General features: G+C 47.0%; 1 protein-coding gene across 1 annotated transcript; it reads left to right on the top strand.

Annotated features, from left to right (window-relative positions):
- Window positions 1–12,030: 12,030 nt before the first annotated feature.
- Window positions 12,031–16,618, top strand: LOC124649867 (ATP-dependent DNA helicase DDX11). Its single transcript, XM_047189430.1, has 9 exons — window positions 12,031–12,169; window positions 12,256–12,798; window positions 12,884–12,981; window positions 13,351–13,704; window positions 14,327–14,581; window positions 14,660–14,902; window positions 14,987–15,208; window positions 15,752–16,295; window positions 16,388–16,618. The coding sequence occupies exons 1-9, from the start codon at window positions 12,031–12,033 to the stop codon at window positions 16,591–16,593; spliced, it is 2,604 nt and encodes an 867-aa protein (XP_047045386.1). The 3' UTR covers window positions 16,594–16,618.
- Window positions 16,619–21,747: the final 5,129 nt, after the last annotated feature.

Below are 21,747 nucleotides of genomic sequence, written 5' to 3' on the forward strand. Positions count from 1 at the left end.
AAATAGAACAACCATTATTCTCTGACTTAAACGAATAACCATCTTGCATTAAACAAGATCCAGATATAATGTTCATGCTCAACGCAGGCACCAAATAACAATTATTAAGGTTTCAAACTAATCCTGAAGGTAGATGTAGAGGGAGCGTGCCGACGGCGATCACATCGACCTTGGATCCATTTCCAACGCGCATCGTCACCTCGTCTCTCGCCAGGCTTCATTTATTCCGTAGTTCCTGTTTCGAGTTACAAATGTGAGCAACCGAACCAGTATCAAATACCCAGGCACTACTACGAGAACCAGTAAGATAGACATCAATAACATGTATATCAAATATACTTGTCTTCTTGATGAGGCCGTTCTTCAGATCAGCCAAGTATTAGGGGCAATTACGCTTCCAGTGCCCCTTCTCCTTGCAGTAATAGCACACGGTATCAGGCTTAGGGCCAGCCTTAGGCGTCTCAGGAGACGCAACAGCTTTCTTGCCGCCCTTCTTGAAGTTGCCCTTGTTGTTAGGCTTGCCCTGCTTCTTGAAACCGGTGGTCTTGTTGACCATCAACACTTGGTTCTCTTTCTTTATCTCAACTTCAGCAGATTTCAGCATGGAGAAGAGTTCAGGTAACTCTTTGTTCATGTTCTGCATGTTGTAGTTCATCACAAAGTTCTTGTAACTAGGTGGCAGTGATTGGAGTACACGATGAATACCTAGCTGGTTAGGAATCACTATCCCCAAGTCACTGAGCTTCTTCGCATGCCCGCACATAGCGAGCACGTGCTCACTAACGGAGCTACCATCTTCCATCATACAACCAAAGAAGTGTTTCGAGGCCTCATAGCTTTCCACGGCCGCATGAATTTCAAAAATAGTTTTTAGCTCATGGACCAGCTCATAAGGATCGTGGTGCTAAAAATGCTTTTGGAGCTCCGCCTCTAGGCTGCGCAGGATGGCACTCTGAACTTGAGAGTACCGAATTACCCGAGTCTTGTAAACATTCTTTGCATCCTCAGATACTGCAGGTGGTGGTGGGGGGCCTAGCGGTGCTTCGAGCACATATTGCAGATTTCCACCATTGAGGAAAATTCTCACATGACAGAACCAGTCGGTGAAGTTGCTACCATTGCTTTTAAGCTTTTCTTTCTCTAGGAACTGGTTAAAACTGATGGAGGGGGTCGCCATGATCTACAACATATTTGCAAAGAATTTAGACTAAGTTTATGATAAATTGAGTTCAAATTTTTAATTCTTAAATTAATTAGGTGAACTCCCACTCAAAACAACATCCCTCGCAGTCTTAGTGATCACATGAACCAAATCCACTACACCAAGTCCGATCTTCACGAGAAAAGATGTAGCTTCAAAGGCAAACACTCAAAGTGTTCATCATATCATTCATATGACTCATGCTCTACCTTTCGGTATCTCGTGTTCCGAGACCATGTCTGTACATGCTAGGCTCGTCAAGGCAACCTTAGTATCCGCGTGTGCAAATCGGCTTGCACCCGTTGTATGCACATGTAGAATCTATCACACCCGATCATCACGTGATGCTTCGAAACGACAAGTTTTAGCAACGGTGCATACTAAGGATGAACACTTTATTATCTTGATATTTAGTGAGAGGGATCATCTTATAATGCTACCATCGCGATATAAGCAAAATAAGATGCATAAAGGATTAACATCACATGCAATTCATAATGTGTGATATGATATGGCCTTTCTTCTTGTGCTTTTGATCTCCATCTCCAAAGCACGGACATGATCTCCATCATCACCAGCATGGCGTCAAGGTCAGTGGCGCCGCTTTATGGTTGTCCATCACTTATAGCTACTATAACAACTACTTGAAATAAAGCTATTACATGATGAATAAATACGCGGGTCTTTAACAAAAATTAAAGACAACCATTAGGCTCCTGCCGGTTGCCATAATACAATAATGAACATCTCATACATCAAATATAATCATCATCACATGGCCATATCACATCACCAAACCCTGCAAAAACAAGTTAGACGCCTCTAATTTGATTTGCATATTTTACGTGGTTTAGGGTTTTCGAGTAAGATCCAATCTACCTACGAACATGAACCACAACGGTGATACTAGTGTTGTCAATAGAAAGAGTAGATTGAATCTTAACTATGGTGGGAGAGACAGACACCCGCAAAGCCACTTATGCAATACAAGTTGCATGTCAGGCGTGGAGCAAGTCTCATGAGACGCGGTCATGTAAAGTTAGCCCGGGCCGCTTCATCCCACCATCCCGCAAGATGCAAAGTACACTAACTAAAAACAACAAAAGCATCAACGCCCACAATAACCATTGTGTTCTACTCGTGCAACAGATTTATGCATAGACACGGCTCTGATACCACTGATGGGTTCGTTGCATGGAAAACAAAAAATTTCTACCGTGAACATGAACAAAAACCCAGATCCAATCTAGGAAGAACCAAGATCTAATCTACCTAGATCGAAGCAACGAGAATATCATGAGAACAACCCTCGAAGATTCCAAAGCCTACGAGATTAGATCTCGTTGTTGATGTAGTCGATCGTCCGTGCTGCAATCCGGCAGCACTTTCGTACTCGGTCGTGCATACGGTGTTGATGAAGCCCGTCCTCTCCCCGTTCCAGCGGGCAGCGGAGGTGTGGTAGATCTCCTCGGAATCCCAGCAGCACGACGGCGTGGTGGTGGTGGTGGAGGAGAAAAGCTGCAGGGCTTCGCCAAGCCGGAACAACAATATGGTGGAGGAAGGGGGCGGCCAGAGCTTGGGTTGAAGGGGTGGCTGCACCCTGCCCCCTGCCCTCTTTATATAGGGGGGGAGGGGTCGGTTGGGGTGGCCCCCCTTGCCCATCTATGGCTAGGGCCGGCGGCCAAGTGGGGGGAAGAGGGAATTCTTCCCTCCCAAGTTGATCCCCTCTAGGGTTTTGGGGAAACCCTAGGGGTTTGGCCGGCTGGGCCTTGGGGGCATGTGCCCCTGGCCCATTAGGCTAGGGAGCATCCCCTCGGCCCTTGCTAGTCCTCCTAGGGTCGTGGGCCCCCTGGTGGGACCACCGGAACCTTCTAGGACCTTCCCGATCTTCCACCGGAAAAATCCCAAACTTTTCCGAAACCTAGAAATCAACTTCCCTTATATGAATCTTATTCTCCGGACCTCCTCGTGATGTCCTGGATCCCATCTGAGACTCCGAACAAACTTCGGTCTCCATCTCATATTCCTAATCTACGTATGGGACATCGAACCTTAAGCGCATCACCCTACGGTTCATGAACTATGCAAACATGGTCGAGACTCCTCTCCGACCAATAACCAATAGCGGGATCTGGAGAACCATAATGGCTCCCACACATTCAACGATAACTTAGTGATCGATTGAACCATTTACATACGATACCGATTCCCTTTGTCACGCGATACTTTACTTATCCGAGGTTCGATCATCGGTATCTCCATACCTAGTTCAACCTCGTTATCGACAAGTACTCTTTACTCATACCGTGGTATGTCATCTCTTGTGACCTAGTCACATGCTTGCAAGCTAATCAGACGACATTCCACCGAGAGGGCCTAGAGTATATCTATCCGTCATCGGGATGGACAAATCCCACTGATGATCCATATGCCTCAACTCACACTTTTCCGAATACTTAATCCCATCTTTATAACCACCCATTTACGCAATGGCGTTTGATGTAATCAAAGCATCCTTCCGGTGTAAGTGATTTACATGATCTCATGGTCGAAGGACTAGGTAACTATGTATCGAAATCTTATAGCAAGTTGAACTTAATGACTTGATCTTATGCTACACTCATTTGGGTGTATGTCCATTATATCATTCATCCAATGACATAACCTTGTTATTAATAACATCCAATGTTCATGATCACGAAACCATGATCATCTATTAATCAACAAGCTAGTTATACAAGAGGCTTAATAGGGACTCCTTGTTGTTTACATATAACACACTGTTGACTGCCAAAACCCACCGGCGGGCAGCGGCCTTGTCAACACTGTAGAGCCGGGGGGAGCCTAGAGCTGCGGCTGGCTGAGACCCCTCCGAGCGACGGCCCGCAATGCTCTTCTGGTCACACGCGGCGTTGCGAAGTGCAAGGGCGTGCCACCCGACCTATACCCGGTCGGGAAGGTGATGAGGATGCCTCGCTTAGTTTCTCGCAGGGCATACATGTAAACGTTAAATACGAGCCTCGATCGGCTCTCGGGTTATCCTGTGAATCGGCTCAAAGAGCCGATCCACCCATGATCCGTACGGGGTGCACGAATACTTGGTGGTCCTGCTTGATCAAGATGAAGCTAATGAGATCTACAACGATTTAGGGTTTTCACCGCATAATCGGATCATCCTACTCCAGGTTGGGCCTTTGCGGCCACGCACGGTGCTCGTAAGCCGATCCTAAACGAGGCCAAAAAACCAACATGAAGTTGATCCTAGGAACATCCCGTTTAGGACTTGCGAACGCCACCCTACGTGCCACCGGATCCTCCCCCCCTTGTAAGGCCTAACTATTGCGGATATTAAACTAATCCTTGTAGAACAAGGAGCAATCGTAACGGATCAGATCTACTAAATAATGATCAAGCGGGGTGCCGCCCCCACACCCGAGACAGGCGTGAGGGCGGCTAGATATGCAAGGGTTGCACTACGTAAGCATGCTTAAACGAAGAACAATGCTAACCCTAACACATCTAATGATAACTACGTTGCTCGCCATCAAAAACGCTTCGGTACGAGCAACGCATGAACAACGTGGGGCTTGTGCTGCCTAGATCGCAAGATGCGATCTAGGCAGCATGTCGCTACCCGATAGAAACCCTCGAGACGAAGGAGTTGGCGATGCGCCGAGATTGGTTTGTTTTTGGGGTTGAACGTGAGTTGTTGTTTATTCCATAAACCCTAGGTACATATTTATAGTCCAGGGGACTCTCTAATGCGGGCATGCACTAAGCCGTGCACGAATAAGACTCTATCTCTAAACTAAAATACGATCTAATATGTTACAGATACACGGGCAATTAAGCCCAACTTGGTATAAAAGGCCGATCCACATACTTCTTCTATATATTTCTTCACATCCATCTTCGATCGCGGCCCACCTCTGACTTGGTCAAATTCCGGTGATAACACATGCCCCCCTGGTTTTGGAAATATCATTTCCAAAATCACCATGCTCTTCTCTCGTCGGGTCATGTCGTGGCATCACCGTTGCAGTACCTCTTGTCTCTTCATATTTTGCAGTGAGGAACCATGATGCCGATAATGAAGGCAGCGAAGATTAGTAACATGGCATCAGTGGTATGCAAACAATCGGCTCTCCTTGAGCAATCGGCTCTTTATTAAAAAACCCTCTTTTAATACTGAAGAAGCGTTCCCAGCCAACTGTTCTGCCGATAGTCGAAATCAGACGATCTCTTTTTTTTTTTAAAAGGAAACCGATGGCGCCGCATCAGTCTCTCTCATAAACACACCGGGTAACGTTGAGCTAGCCATCCTCCCAAACGGTAACTCGCGACCTCTATCTGCAAAGACAGAGTCAGATCCCCAAATCGCCGCCTGAGTAGTTCCAATCCACCACCCCCTTCACAGATCTCGACCGCGCGGCTTCCAATCTCTTCAACGCATCTCATGGCGGAATCAGCTAACACCGACACCACGGTCTCCGGACTGAAGGTAATCCTCAACCTCCTCTCGCCGTTTGGTTTTGACACGGGATTAATGCAAACACTTGAATTAATACCTCGCTCCGCCATTATTTTAGGTTTCAGACATTCTTCTGCCACATCCTTCTCTCGCAAATTCGATGTGCCTCGGCCCTCGTTCTTCCGAGAGCCCTGCCCTGTTAATCTCATGCGAAGCTAACAGAATCCCCTTTGTGAGCCAAAACCTAGATCTGACTTCCTGGGCCGACTGCCTGCGAGCCTGGCCCAATCCCCCCGAAGGTTGGGTGGCATGGTACGATGAGGGTATCAAAGTCTCACTATGCCACTTGGGAAACCATAGGAATAGCCGATGCCCTGTCATTATCGCTGTCTCCTCTTGAGAAGAATGAGAACATCTTGAAAACCATCGGCTACTTCGGTCCGACGCATCGAACTCGTTTCATGTTTGGTCATGGTCCTATGACTCCGACCCTGCTGGATGTGGCCATGATCACGGGGCTAGACATTGCATCTCCCGGCCCTTCGCATTCAAACTGCCAAAGGTCCCTTTTACTCTCTCCTCCAAAAAAGAGTGTACCAACTTGGGGTGCCTATCTTAATCGTTATATGAAAACCAAAGGCCCGGTGACGGAGAGGGAGCACACGACCTTCTTGAATTTACTGGTTGGAGCACTTCATATTCCGTGGTCCGTCACTTGCTCCTACCAAGAATTACCTCTCCCCGGCCTATGAACTCGCTAAAGGCACCCAACTTGGTCCGGGCAAGCTATTCCTTGGAGAGATTTATCGATCCCTTCAACCGATGTCCGTCAAACTGTTCACTCGCAAGACAGCTTAAAACCGGCGGCCCTCGGTGGTTCATCCAACCGTGGGCCCAACTATACTTCCAAAGCCAAATCCCGGACTTCCCACCGCTGACCAACCGCACCTTTCCGGATGAAAATGGCAAGGAAATTCGATGCACCAGCTACGGCCAAGCCCCGTATGGTCTCCGGGTAGCAGATTGATCCCCAAGGAAGCAGCAGGGTGGTTTAAGATTTTCTTCCAGGGTTTAGACAGCCCCCTGTTCCACCCTTATACTGAATCGGTGAATTTTAAAAACCCCGTCTCTTTCCGATTGGACGACCTTGCCGATGACGCCGGCACACAGCACTTGTACTCCCTCATGATTCGTCCTTGCTTTCTCCCTGTTGGCATGAGCACCTCGAACCGGATCATCAAGCCCGGTTATGAGTGTTATCAACCAGTAGTAGCGGCTCGGCAGCTTGGTCTCGGACAGGTGCCCCCACACTTCTTCCTACACCACCTGACAGCAAGTAGAGCTGAACTGCCTGACATCCTTACCGCCCAAAGGTGTTATACCTTCTTTGATGCTTTGGCCATACCAATTCCCCACGACCTCCGTTTCTCCTTCACCACCGACGGCTTTGAAACTTGGTGGTCCATGTGGAAGACCCATGTCTTCAGGAGGGCACTAGGACCGCAGCTGAAGGAGCTTGACGCCGAATATGATCCCCCTGCCGACCAGGTACCGTCACTTAAGTATTTCTTGTAACTGCCTTATGGTGATTGTCCGTGAACTAACTCTCTTCTCTTGGCAGCAACAAGATGGCCCCGCCCCTACACAAGCCGACGGCTCCCCTTTCGTCTTTCTTCCTCCGGCACCAGTGGTTCTCTTCTGCCAGAGCTCGCCTCCCCTGAAGAAAGTTATAATGCAGAGTCAGCCGATTTCACCGAAATCGGCTTCCAAGAGTAAAGCGTCTTCGGGGCCCGTTGCCCCCCGAGCCTCGACTCAGGCGAGGACGGCGGTGAGGAAGGTAGCGGCCAGGAAAACCCTGAAGCGTAAAGCTCCGGCCCAGGAAAGCTTGCGTGTAAGTTGGCTTAGACCCTGCAGGCGCTTGTCCATTTTTTTTCCAAAGAATTTGTTCATGACGCACTTGCATCCTTTCCTACAGGCCTCCACTGATGGATCCTCCAGTGGAGCCGAAGAAACCAGCCAGGGAGAATCGAGCTCAGGTGATTCCGAGAGGTCCACTACCCGGAGTCAGACGGCTTCGCCAGCGCCGCTTCCAAGAACAGGTCGATCACCGGAACCCCTACTCCTCAGGCCCCGACCAGATCAGGGTTACGTACGAAGCACCGCTGTGTCAAGAGGGCTCGCAAGAACCCGCCAACCTCTCCATCAAGCCAGGAGGTCTCAAATGTAATTATCTCCGTGGTCATGCTTTCATGTTGTCCCGTTATCACTTGGATCGGCTAATCACTTCCTCTTGTAGGCCGCCGAAACCTCTAGCGGGGATGTTGAGGAGGTACAGAGGCCGTCCGCTACCCTGGATCTGGCTGCCCCGACGCCAGCGGCTGCACGAGTGGTTGATCCAACCGAGTCCCCAGCAAAGCCGATCGTTACTGCGTCGGCTGCTCCTTCCCCCTTGGGAGAGGTACGTCTCTCCCCTTTGGCTCCATCAGTTCCTCGTTACCTGCCAAACTCACTGTGTTTGCCTTATCAGGGTTGTGATCTCTCGAGCTTGCTTACGTTCGACCCAGCATCCATCGACCCCATCCCTTCCAAGGTAAGTGGGGAGCCGGATATCAACACGGTCCGTGGCCAGCTCCAGCGCCTCAAGGACTTGCTCTCTACCTCTATTGAGGCTCTGATTGAGAATTCCGAAGAAGTCAAAGGCATCCTCGAGGATATCCATTCTCATCTCCCTATGACCCTGCAAGTGAAGCTTTGGCCCGCTGTCACCCTGCCGGTCTTTAAGTCACGGGTGCAATCAGCTCGCCAAAGGATTACTCTTCGACACTCCCAACTTCCGCTGAGAGCCGACATTGCCGAGAAGTGCCGACGGCTCAATGAGAAGAAGGCTGCTCTGGACGCCAAGACGGATACTTCTGCCACCCGTACCGAACTCGAGACCTTGCACAAGGAGTTGGAGGACCTTGAAGAGAGGGTAAGGGTGACCAAACAGCTCATCCAAGACAAGGAGGCCCTTGTTGCCCGCTCTGAAGAAGAAGCAAAAGGTCTCACAGCCGATCTGAAGACCGATCTGGCTGAAATCCGTTCCCTGAGCAATCAGCTGGTGACGGGCAAAGACGCAGATGACGAGGCTGAGATCGCTGAGGCGGAACGTATCCGTGTTGATGCCATCATCGCCCTCGGTGTGTTTCTTCAGTAGGGCTTTCATAGACAAATGATTTTGCTCCTCAGTAGGGCCTTGATGTGTTAATTGCTACGTTTGCAACGTTTTTTACTGGCCGATTTTCCACCGGCTATCATTTACCATTTGTCTGGTGTGGTGACCATATGCCTCCCTCGAGCCGAACCTGTCTGGTAACTACAGATATCGGCTTTGCGTTACGCCAAGGTGCTGTACTCGCAAGTCAGCCCCGTTGGGACTCGTGTAGCCGACGTGGTCGCTGTTCGTTAGATCGCCGCTGGACCCAAGCAAACCATGCGGTGCACATATCCTTAGCCGGCTCGCCGGATCCAAGCCCTCCCATGAAGGTATCGTAGTTCCCCTCGTGTAAATCTGGAGCATTAGGCTCCGTCGGGAGGACGAGTAATGCGTTCGCATCAGCCGAAGTCTCGCCATCGTTGTCCCACCGGGCGTGCCAGAATGTGTTGACTGCCAAAACCCACCGGCGGGCAGCGGCCTTGTCAACACTGTAGAGCCGGGGGGAGCCTAGAGCTGCGGCTGGCTGAGACCCCTCCGAGCGACGGCCCGCAATGCTCTTCTCGGTCACACGCGGCGTTGCGAAGTGCAAGGGCGTGCCACCCGACCTATACCCGGTCGGGAAGGTGATGAGGATGCCTCGCTTAGTTTCCTGCGAGGCATACATGTAAACGTTAAATACGAGCCTCGATCGGCTCTCGGGTTATCTCGTGAATCGGCTCAAAGAGCCGATCCACCCATGATCCGTACGGGGTGCACGAATACTTGGTGGTCCTGCTTGATCAAGATGAAGCTAATGAGATCTACGACGATTTAGGGTTTTCACCGCATAATCGGATCATCCTACTCCAGGTTGGGCCTTTGCGGCCACGCACGGTGCTCGTAAGCCGATCCTAAACGAGGCCAAAAACCAACATGAAGTTGATCCTAGGAACATCCCGTTTAGGACTTGCGAACGCCACCCTACGTGCCACCGGATCCTCCCCCCTTTGTAAGGCCTAACTATTGCGAGATATTAAACTAATCCTTGTAGAACAAGGAGCAATCGTAACGGATTAGATCTACTAAATAATGATCAAGCGGGGTGCCGCCCCACACCCGAGACAGGGCGTGAGGGCGGCTAGATATGCAAGGGTTGCACTACGTAAGCATGCTTAAACGAAGAACAATGCTAACCCTAACACATCTAATGATAACTACGTTGCTCGCCATCAAAAACGCTTCGATGACGAGCAACGCATGAACAACGTGGGGCTTGTGCTGCCTAGATCGCAAGATGCGATCTAGGCAGCATGTCGCTTACCTGATAGAAACCCTCGAGACGAAGGAGTTGGCGATGCGCCGAGATTGGTTTGTTTTTGGGGTTGAACGTGAGTTGTTGTTTATTCCATAAACCCTAGGTACATATTTATAGTCCAGGGGACTCTCTAATGCGGGCATGCACTAAGCCGTGCACGAATAAGACTCTATCTCTAAACTAAAATACGATCTAATATGTTACAGATACACGGGCAATTAAGCCCAACTTGGTATAAAAGGCCGATCCACATACTTCTTCTATATATTTCTTCACATCCATCTTCGATCGCGGCCCACCTCTGACTTGGTCAAATTCCGGTGATAACACACACATGTATCAATGTTTCGGTTAATACAATTATAGCATGGTATGCAAACATTTATCATAAACACAAAGATATATTATAATAACCACTTTATTATTGCCTCTTGGGCATATCTCCAACATTTCATTGGCAGGGAAGCCTCTGTCTTCTTCCGGAGATTCGACAAAACCGACCAGCGCTTCATCTTTGAACATGAATCTGTGGCTGCCATTTCCATCAGTCGCTTCCCTTTTGAGCACTGGCAGCGGAAACACATCTCCCATTCCTCCGGCCCCTATGCCAATCCCCCCTCCATTGATCCCATTTGCCTCATTGGAGTTGATTTACAGGTTGTCCTGGTCACTGTCAAGGCTGAGACTATCACATCCATCCCCATGAACCTAGCCATCAAAAACTACTAAAAGCGTCGGCACCTTCAGCGAAGTGACTATCATCGACTTCGACGACCTCGCAGCGGGTGCGGACAACTCCTCCGGGCACGATTTTGACCCTATCACTGAGGCGTTGTCTTCCGATGGTGAAGAATATGACCTGGTCGACCTAGAGGTTGGCACGGGCTATGCCGACATGATGGAGGAGCGTGCCGCCTCCTTTGATGCCGCATGGCGAGCCACACTGCGCGGCTTCGGATGCGTCGCTGGTTGACCGGGCCATTGCCAATGCGCCTCCCGTGCCATCCGTCAAGGGTGGCACTATCGTCTCCAAGCCCACCAACGTCCACGTCAAGCTCCGTCTGGGCTACTTCGACGTCCTGGTCGCTGGCGCCTTCGGCGAGCGCGCCTCCTTTCGCCTGCCGCTGCGCAAGGCGACATCTTCCAACTCGGACGTCAATCCAAATCCTAGCCGCACAAGTGTGAAGATTCTTGCTTATATTGATCTGATCAAAGAGCATCTATACAAACCAAACCTCAAGCACATGTGTGTGTCCAATACCACAGCAACAATTTGGACACCGTCGCCGCAAGGTACAGTTCTTATTAACTCTGATGCTGCGATCTTTGAAGCTGCCGAGTGCATGGGTGTAGGAGTGGCCGTGAGAGATCACCGGGGCACTTTCTTGGTGGCTTGTCGACAACACATTGAGGGGCTCCAACAACCTGAGCATGCGGAGGCTTTGGCTCTTTGGCGGGCGGTTGAGGTAGCTCGAGATGAAGGAATGAGAAAGGTGATCTTCCTGTGAGATTGGTTTTCTCTGGTGCAACGACTAAACTCGCGAAGCATGGACAGATCGTCCGTCGTCGTGGCTGGTATCAAGCAATTGGTGTTCTCAATGAAGCGGCGCATGTTTTAGCTAAGTCTTATCAAGATGTAAACTCTAGTTTTATTTCCTATTCTGTTCCGGATTCCATCCGGGAACTCCTTTGTATTGATGTGATTTAATCCGGCTTTATGTCAAAAAAAAAGAAAAGAATCGTTCGGCTGTGCACATGGTGGGCCTTGAGGCCTTGGGACAGTTCCGAATCATAAAGCACCGTTCCCATCTGCGTCTCCAACGGACGCGCGCGCGGGAAACCCATCGCACCAGCGCGCGCTCGCCAAAATGCCGCCGCCGTCGCCGCGGCGAGACTTCCCGGCGTTCCCCTTCGCGCCGTACCAGATCCAGTCGGAGTTCATGTCCTTCCTCTACGCCACCCTCTCCTCCGGACCCCGCGCCCTCGCCCTCCTCGAGAGCCCCACCGGTAACCTCTCCCGCCTTCCCCTTCCCCTCCCCCTCAGCCGCTCCCCTCAAATCCCTAACGATTCCGCCTCCCACGCGTCGCCGCAGGCACCGGAAAGACCCTCAGCATCATCTGCAGCGCGCTCCAGTGGCTCCTGGACCACCGCGACGCCGTCGCGGGGGGCCACCCCGACCGGGCCGATGGCTCCACTGCCGCGGCCAGCGGCGGCGAAGATGAAGAGCCTGACTGGATGCGGGATTTCACCCCGCTTCTGCCCAAGAAGGAGAGCACGAAGAAGACGAAGCCTCACCCCGCGAGGAGGCAGGAGCCCAGGAAGGCGGCTGGTGCGGAGAAGCCCGGGGAGGACGACGGCGAGGACGAGTTCTTGCTGGACGAGTACGAGAGTGATGACGAGGATGGCACAAGGCGGCAGGCTGGGAAGCGTGCGCACTGCGGTGGAGGTAGTAGTAGTGAGAGCGAGGATGATGGGGATGAAGAGGAGGAGGAGGAGGTGACTCCCAAGGTGTTTTTCACTAGCCGCACGCATTCGCAGCTCTCGCAGTTTATCGGGGAGCTCAAGAAGACGGAGTTCTCAGGGAAGTTACGGACAGTGTGCTTGGGGTCCAGAAAGAACCTGTGCATTAACAAGGGTCAGTGGATTATTCGGTTTGCTTGGTTCTCTTATTTCCGGTGCGTGGGTTTGTGTGAGTTGATCTGTACTGAGTTTGCTTGCAGACGTCCAGAAGCTGGGGAGTGTAAACCGGATCAACGAGAGGTGCTTGGAACTGCTGACGAACAAGAGGAGCAGCAAAATTAAGGCATGCGCCAATCAAGTCGATTTTTTTTTTATTTTCATTACTCAGCTGTTATTTTGATATATTACATTTCTGCTTCTTGCGCATTTATGTCCTGCCATGCTAACATGAGTGATAGGTATGATCAGGATTGTTTCATGACTGTAACTGCTTCAGAAGATATCAGATTGAACTTTGTTTTGTCAATTATTGGTGGAAATGTAACTAGATATGCATAGAGTTAACTTTGACATACTTGCATCCAATGTCTTTACTTCCTCGCGTATTGCATGTCAATTGTTTGGTTACCATTTTTGCACATGCTGAGTGGTTAAATACCATCAGCATGCTGCCATTTACAACTTCGTTGTATACCGCTAATAATTATTTGTGCTTGTGAATATTCAGGTCGAGGGAGATAAGAGAAAGGGGTCCCGAGCAAAGACCTCTTGTGGGTGTCCAATGTTAGCAAAGAGAAGTTTGCAAAAACAATTCAGGAGCGAAGTGTCAGACCATGGTGCATTGGACATTGAGGATTTGGCCCAAATTGGAAAGAAGATTGGAACGTGTCCGTACTACGGTGCACGTGACATGGTCCGCTCAGCTGACCTTGTAGTACTTCCTTACCAGTCTTTGTTGCTCAAGTCTGCTAGAGAGTCACTTGGCATTAATCTGAAGAATAGTGTTGTCATCATAGATGAAGCTCACAACTTAGCTGACTCCCTTACTAGCATGTACAACTCAAAGATCACATCTTCTCAGGTTATTCCTCTTCATAGTTTACCCCTTTTTGTGCTCTTCATAAATACCATGCCCCTCACAATATGGCAACAATGTTTTTATTCTTCGTTCTAGATCTCTAACATCTGTCAGAAACTGCATGGTGATGCATCCCATTCCAAACACATAGCCATGGTTATTCCGTTCCATTCTGTCCATTTAATTCAAATTATTCTGACTGCATGACTGAACTCTAATTTCACAATTTCGTTTGCTTTGCACATAGCCATTGTGCTACATCCCATTCCAATCACATAGCCATAGTTATTTCCGTTACGTTCTGTCCATTTAATTCAAATTATTCTGACTGTATAACTGGACTCTAATTTCGTTTGCTTTGCACATTCAATAATGTTAAGCAAGATCCGAACACAGAGATACTGTAAATAGGTTCTCCATGTAAAGCCAGAGGGAGTTTTCTGGTGAAGAGTTTTGACTTTGCTTAGTTGTATTGCTGTGGCAACAGCAAGATATCAAGAATGATACTCTTTGATCATTTTTTTTTGAAGTTTCCTCTACGAAGCAAAATATAATCTGCAAATAAACTGAGACTTTTCTTTCAATTGTGGAAGCTAACTTTATTTTCTGGTTCTCATTTCCTTAGTTAAGGGCAGTTCTTTCCCACCTGGAGGCATATCTCGATAGATTTCAGAATGTCCTGGGAGCTGGAAATCGACGTTATATCCAAACCTTGACAGTTCTAACACGGTCATTCCTACGAGTTTTGACAAGGAATGAAGATTGTTCCTCCACTGTGACCTCTATGACTATAAACAAGTTTTTATTCTCCCTTGATATCGATAACATAAACATAGTAAAACTTTGTCAGTATCTGAAGGAAAGCAATATAATCCACAAGGTGAAATGTTTCTTCCACCACATGTCCTTTCAGTATTGTTGTGTCCAGTATCTAGATCAATTGACTATTGATTTTCAGGTTAGTGGGTACGCCAACAAATTATTTATCACCCAAGATGGTGTGAACGATTTGAATCATCTGCAGCAGCATGATGAAGGAAGCAGTATATCAAGATTTCAGGCACTAGCCAACTTCTTACGCTCCCTATTAAACTGCAATGATGATGGGAGAATCATAGTTGCTCGGCAGAAGCCCGGTGGACAACCTGAAGATGCATATATTAAATTTGTGATGCTTTGTGCAGAGAAAACATTTTCAGAGGTGACGTAACCTTGCTCCATATGTTGCTTGGACACAAGAGATATCCTATTTCACGTAAGTATTCATAAATCTTTCCTTTTGCAGGTCACAGAGGATGCTCATGCTGTTATTATGGCTGGTGGAACCCTCCAGCCTATTGAAGAAACAAGGTTGCGCTTGTTTCCGAGCTTATTGCCGAGTGATATAAAATTCTTCTCATGCAACCATATTGTTCCCGCCGAGAGTATTCTTCCTATAGCTGTTACACGTGGACCCTCAGGCATGACATTTGATTTCAGCTATGGTTCAAGGAGCTCTCCCACCATGGTTCGTATACCTCATGTCATATATCCTTTTCCTTTTGCTACTCTAGTATATAATGAGAATTCCATTATCTTGCAATGCTTTCTAATTAATACTATATATGGAATTATAGATATCAATAGGCAGATACTTTTTGGGCATATTAATTAGGACCTACGTAGTAATGCTTTGATAGTACTCCCTATGTTATTCTTCTACAGAAGTAACCCAGGTAGGATAAATTTATGTTAAAATACATTTGCAACTTTTCACCCATATGACTCTTTGTTTTGTATCATTGTTGCAATTTTAGAACTTGCTCAAATGCACATGCATAAGTGCATATGTCCTGATTTATTTTGTCGCATTTGATATGAAATATAAATGCTAGCCTTTAAAATGAGTGGATTGATTCGTGCAAACTCTTTACCGATGGCAAGTTCTGTTCTTTTACAAAAAAGTCTTAATTTAGAGTTTATATTTGGTCTTGTGTAGACCAGCTTTGGTAATAGGCTCTACTCAAATGCATATAACTTTTTTCTTATTCTTCTCTGTCCATCTGTACAGATTGAAGAGCTTGGGCGTTTTCTTTGCAATATAGTGGCAATAGTGCCAGAAGGAATAGTAATGTTTTTTGCATCCTATGAGTATATAAAGCAAGTTTATGATGCATGGACGGCTTCAGGCACAATTTCCAAGATTTCTAAGAAGAAATATGTTTTCAGAGAGCCAAGAAACAGTGTTGATGTTGAGGTGATACTCAACAAATACAAGGGGGCAATTCAGTCGTGCAGCAAAAATTCAGGAGATGCTGTCAATGGTGCACTTCTATTGGCTGTTGTTGGTGGGAAAATCTCTGAAGGTATAAACTTCAGTGATGGTATGGGTCGTTGTGTTCTGATGGTTGGATTGCCTTATCCAAGCCCAGATGATATGGAACTGATGGAGACAATAAAGCACATAGGAAATTATACTTCCAGAGATGACAAGTCGTTCATTAGTAATGATGAGTGTAAACTTGAGCCTGGTTTTGGTATACTGAGGAAGTGCAACAGAAGTGGTCAGGAGTACTATGAGAATTTATGCATGAAAGCTGTTAATCAATCTATTGGTAAGCTGCTTTGTTATTGTAACATTTATGATTCCCTCTTCTTAAAAATATTGTCGCTTTAGTTCTTAGATGGTGAAATGATTTGCTTGCAGGTAGAGCAATCAGGCATGTAAATGACTATGCTGCAATGCTGTTGGTTGACTCACGTTACTCGCACACCTCATCAAGCAGGAGTTTCTCTTGCCCTGCAGAAAAGCTACCCCAGTGGATAAAGACGCGACTTACTTGCGGTCAAAACTATGGGGAGGTTCATAGATTGTTGCTTCAGTTCTTCAAATTGAACAAACAAATACGTTAAAATGCTATAGATGTTGCTATATTTAATGAAGCCAAGTACACAGGTTTGCATATACCAAATGCATAATAACACAAGAGTAAAACAAGTGATCCATTGATTATTTTTTCCGAGCAAAGTAAGCACGCTTTATCTGGATCTGATTGTCTCTTAATCAAATTATCTCTAGCGAGCACTCGAGCACATGTAGATTTCATAGAGCATGAATAAACACTGGAGTTATCCCTCTAAAGTTAATCACCGCATACAACGAACGCGAAATGTGCATGCCAGAATTGTGCATCTTCCAAACCTGGTATCCTCATTATCAGAAAACCTAATAGAGGACACAGTATGTTTTAGTTGGTTCCACTGCTCCATCATGTTGCTACTAAACATTCTTCTAAAGGAAAATTTTAGATCATCCCCATCCCACACCTCTTATATTGCCTTTCCCACACACATAGTAATAAATCTCTTTAAAGGTAATTGTTAGGCTGGTTTGACCAAACCATTGGTTCTCCCAGGACTTGATCTTATTCCCCTTCCCCACCATCCATTGGTAACCCGTCTGTGCCGCTCGAGCAGCCCACATTCATTAGCCCTTCCAAATCGGAGATGTGTCTGCCTCTCGACATCTAAACACATTGGGCGTATAAAGGAAATATATTAATATCAAGAAGATACCAATTACATTCAGCTTCTGCAACTACGCAACACCCTAATGGTAGTACGGATGCATTAACCAAAAAATAAAAAATAAAACTAAGAAATAGAAAAAATATGCTACGGTGTTCTAGCCGTAGCAGCAACAATACATCCACCACCATGACAACACTTGAACTCCAGAGTCTCCAAAAAGCGACGCCTCCAAGAAGAAAACAGTGCACAAGCGATGTCGTTGTCCGATCAAAAGATCTTAGGTTTTCACCCTGCCCGGCTCTCAAAACAATGCCTTCAACAAGGTCATTGCTCGACACAATCAGTTAAGGCCAGACCTTAAATTTTCACCCTGAAGGTATGACTCTGAATTTCACATGTGCTGCCTACACCAAGCAAATCCCTCAACAATACAGAGACTCGAACCTCCATTGCTAGTCCTCCAATTCGGCCTTCATGATATTCTCGGCCTCTGATTTCACCATGTACTAGAATGTCATCTAATGGCAACAAGAACAGAGCTTCGCATTGCTCCCTCCAGAACCAAAGGTCGGAATAAAAACATGGGTGCGCACGACCGAATACCACCCGATCCAGCAAACTCCAGGCTGTTTCATTCGCCGGCGGAGCTTTCCGAAACTCATCACTCCAGCCAGATCAAGACGGACAGGCCTTAGGTAGGTCTTCATCTTCGCATAAGAGAGACCCGAGGATCGCCACCATTATTCAGGCCGGGCCCAGCGCCGCCGACCATCCGAGGCTAGCCGAGGCAACACGGCCAGCCGCCTTGCAACCGGGCGACCCTCCACCGGCGACAACAAAGATCACGGAGAGGGAAAGGAGAAGACCGACCTAGGGCTTACACCCATCTGGTCTGTCCCACCTCGCACCTCCACCGTTGGCATGGCCCGCCGCTAGCGACCACCACCACCATCACCAGGACGCCGCCCAAACCGGCACCTAGGTCACCGTCCGCTGCGCCACTGATGCCCTAGGCGCGCCGCCGCTCACGATACCGGGCGCGCCACTCACGCCGCCACGCATCGAGCAGCCAGCACGTTGTGGTGCCCAGCGAGCACACCACACCCAAGCAGGGAGGATCCTTCCCGCACCGATCCACCACGCCAGGGGACGAGCAGGCCCCGCCGCCACCGTCAATAACCAGGCAGAGCCCGGCCACGCCTCATGGCGGCGGCGGGAGGAGGAAGGAGGGGTGGGGGCTGGCGACGGTAGCGGCTATCTAGGGTTTCCTCCCGTCGCCACGCAGGGGCGAGAGGAGGAAACCCAGTACGTCAATAGTACTTATGTTATAAACATGACAAGCAAATAACGAAGAACAATAAAGGAAAACACAGTGGAGACACAAGATTTAACATGGAAAACCCCTTCCAACACAGAAGGGGAAAACCACGAGCACCAGCCAGCAAATACTTCACTATATTGGGGAGTGTTTACAAACGTCGCTTATAATCTGATAAACTCTAGCCGACGGCTTTACAAGATGTATATATAGGCGGTAGCCGGCGATGGGTCTCGCTCCGCTCATCAGAAGTTAGCCTCCCTCTTCTATATTAATTTGGATCACAATATAACAAAGTCCACCTTGAGACAAATTCCATCTTGTAGCAAGAACTTTAACAATCTCCTGAACAATAAAGGAAAACATTTTTTGGCACCAACAACCACTTGGGATAAACAGTTATACCAACCAAGCTCGAGCAAAGCTCAAACTTGGAAACATGAACTGGCTTTGTCATCATATCAGCAGGATTATCATGAGTACTTATCTTGCATACCTTCAATTTACCTTGTGCAACAATGTCGCGAACATTATGGTACTTGACATCAATGTGCTTTGTCCTGTCATGGAACATTTGATCTTCAGTAAGGTATATCACACTTTGACTATCACAAAACAAGTTAATGCAAGAATCATCTCCACAAAGCTCAGCATACAAACCTTTCAACCAAACAAACTCTTTGCAAGCTTCACAATTGCCATATATTCCGCTTCGGCCGTAGATTGGGCAACAACAGGTTATAATGTTGCCTTCCAACTCACAACACATCCACCAATAGTGAACACATAACCTGTGAGGGATCTTCTATTATCCAAATCGGCAGCAAAATCTGAATCCACATAGCATGCGAGTCCCTGATCGGTAAATCTTGCCAAACTTCAAGCAAGCTTTGGATGTGCCACGAAGGTACCTGAAAATTCACTGAATAGCTTTCCAATGTTCTTTACCAGGATTAGCCATGTATCGACCGACCAAACTCATAGCATATGACAAATCAGGGCGAGAACAGACCATGGCATACATCAAGGAACCAATAGCACTAGAATATGGAACTCGTGGCATGCACTCAATGTACTAACATACTTTGCATCATGAATATTAAAACGATGAAGAACTTTCTGAATGTAATTTTGCTGACTAAGAAATAACACACTAGATTTCCCGTCTCTTGTAATTTCCATACCTAGTATTTTCTTAGCAGCACCAAGATCCTTCATCTCAAACCCACTACTTATTGGTGACTTTAAAGTAGCGATCTCTTTCTTGCTCTTGGCAGCAATCAACATATCATCAACATATAACAATAAGTATATTGGTGATCCATTAACAAACTTGATATAAGCACAACTATCATACTGAGATCTCTTAAACTCATGTGCAAGCATAAATGAATCAAACCTTTTATACCACTGTCTTGGAGACTGTTTCAAACAATAAAGTGACCTCTTCAACTTGCAAACAAGATCCTCCTTACCAGGCACAACAAAACCTTCAGGTTGGTCCATGTATATCTCCTCCTCAAGCTCACCATGTATAAAAGCAGTCTTTACATCAAGCTGCTTAAGCTCAAGATCATGCATAGCTACAATACCGAAGAATGCACGAATGGAACTATGGTTCACAACCGGAGAGAATACATCTTTATAATCAACATGGAATTTGGTTGAAACATTTTGCTACTAACCTTGCCTTAAACCTCAGAGGCTCATTAGGAGACAAATCTTCCTTTCTTTTAAATATCCACTGACGCGGACAACCTTATTTTGTTTAGGCAAGAGCACAACATCCCATGTGCCATTCTTGTCAAGCGATTGCATCTCCTCTTGCATAGCAGAAATCCACTTCACGTGGTCAACGAATACGACAGCCTCAGCATATGTAGCGGGTTCAGTATCATGCTCCACCTGTTCAGCATAACTCAAAGCATGATGAATAAGATTACACTCTTCAATTAAACAAGGACGCTTACGCCTCGGTCTATCAGCAGCAATGTAACTATTTGTTTGCTGCAAAACGAGTGGTGAGTGCTGAACAATAGTGTTCTCATTCTCAACAACATCAATTTATGTCTCCTCCACGTGCTCCACCTGCACGCTAATCCTATGTTGCTCATCATCAGACACATCAGAAAAATCAATAGCATCAGAAATATTTGTAGATGAAATCTTATAAAACATGACAGCCTCATTAAAGACAACATTCCCGCTATGCAAAACTTTCTTAGTTTCAGGATTCCATAACTTATATGCCTGAACCATAACCAAGAAACACACACTTAACAGCCCTAGGCTCTAGCTTTCCATTATCAACATGAGCATAAGCAGTGCAACCGAAAACTCTCAACTGTGAATAATCAGTAGGTGAACCAGACCATACCTCAATAGGAGTTTTCTTATCAAGCGAAATGCAAGGTGACCTGTTTATCAAGTAACAAGCGGTGGAGGATGCTTCAGCCCAAAAATATCTATGCATACCAGCATTGGACAACATGCAATGAGCCTTGGAGATGATGGTTCTATTCATCCGCTCCGCCACACCATTCTGCTGAGGAGTATATGGGATGGTGTGGTGTCTGACAATGCCTTCGTCGCTGTAATAATCATTGAAAATAGTAGAACAAAACTTCATGTCATTGTTAGTACGAAGCAATTTAACTTTCTTTTTTGTTTGCTTCTCTACCATAACTTTCCACTTTCTAAAAGCATCAAACACATCAGATTTATGTTTCAGAAAGAAAGGCCATACTTTTCTGGAGTAATCGTCTATGATAGTAAGCATGTAATTTGCACCACCAATAGAAGTCTTACGGGAAGGTCTCCACACATCAACATGCACATAATCTAGAATCTCTTTAGTGGTATGAACGGAAGCATTGAATTTAACTCTTTTATGCTTACCAAAAATGCAGTGCTCACAGAACTCAAACTTACTCAAATTGCAGCCATCTAGCAGGTCTCTCATGTGCAATTCTGTCATGCCATGTTCACTCATATATCCAAGACGCATATGCCACAGATTAGTTTTACCAGGTTCATCAGGAATAACAGCAACAACAATACCAGACAAAGTGCTACCTCTAAGAACATATAATTTTGCAGAATTCATATCACCAATCATGTGAACGAGAGAACCTTTTGATACCTTCAGAACTCCTCAAGAATCGGAGTGTTTGTACCCATCAACATCAGGGGTACTTAAAGAGATCAGATTTCTGGCC

Source organism: Lolium rigidum, chromosome 4 (genome assembly GCF_022539505.1).
Source record: "Lolium rigidum isolate FL_2022 chromosome 4, APGP_CSIRO_Lrig_0.1, whole genome shotgun sequence".
In the NCBI taxonomy this organism is placed as follows: Eukaryota; Viridiplantae; Streptophyta; class Magnoliopsida; order Poales; family Poaceae; genus Lolium; species Lolium rigidum.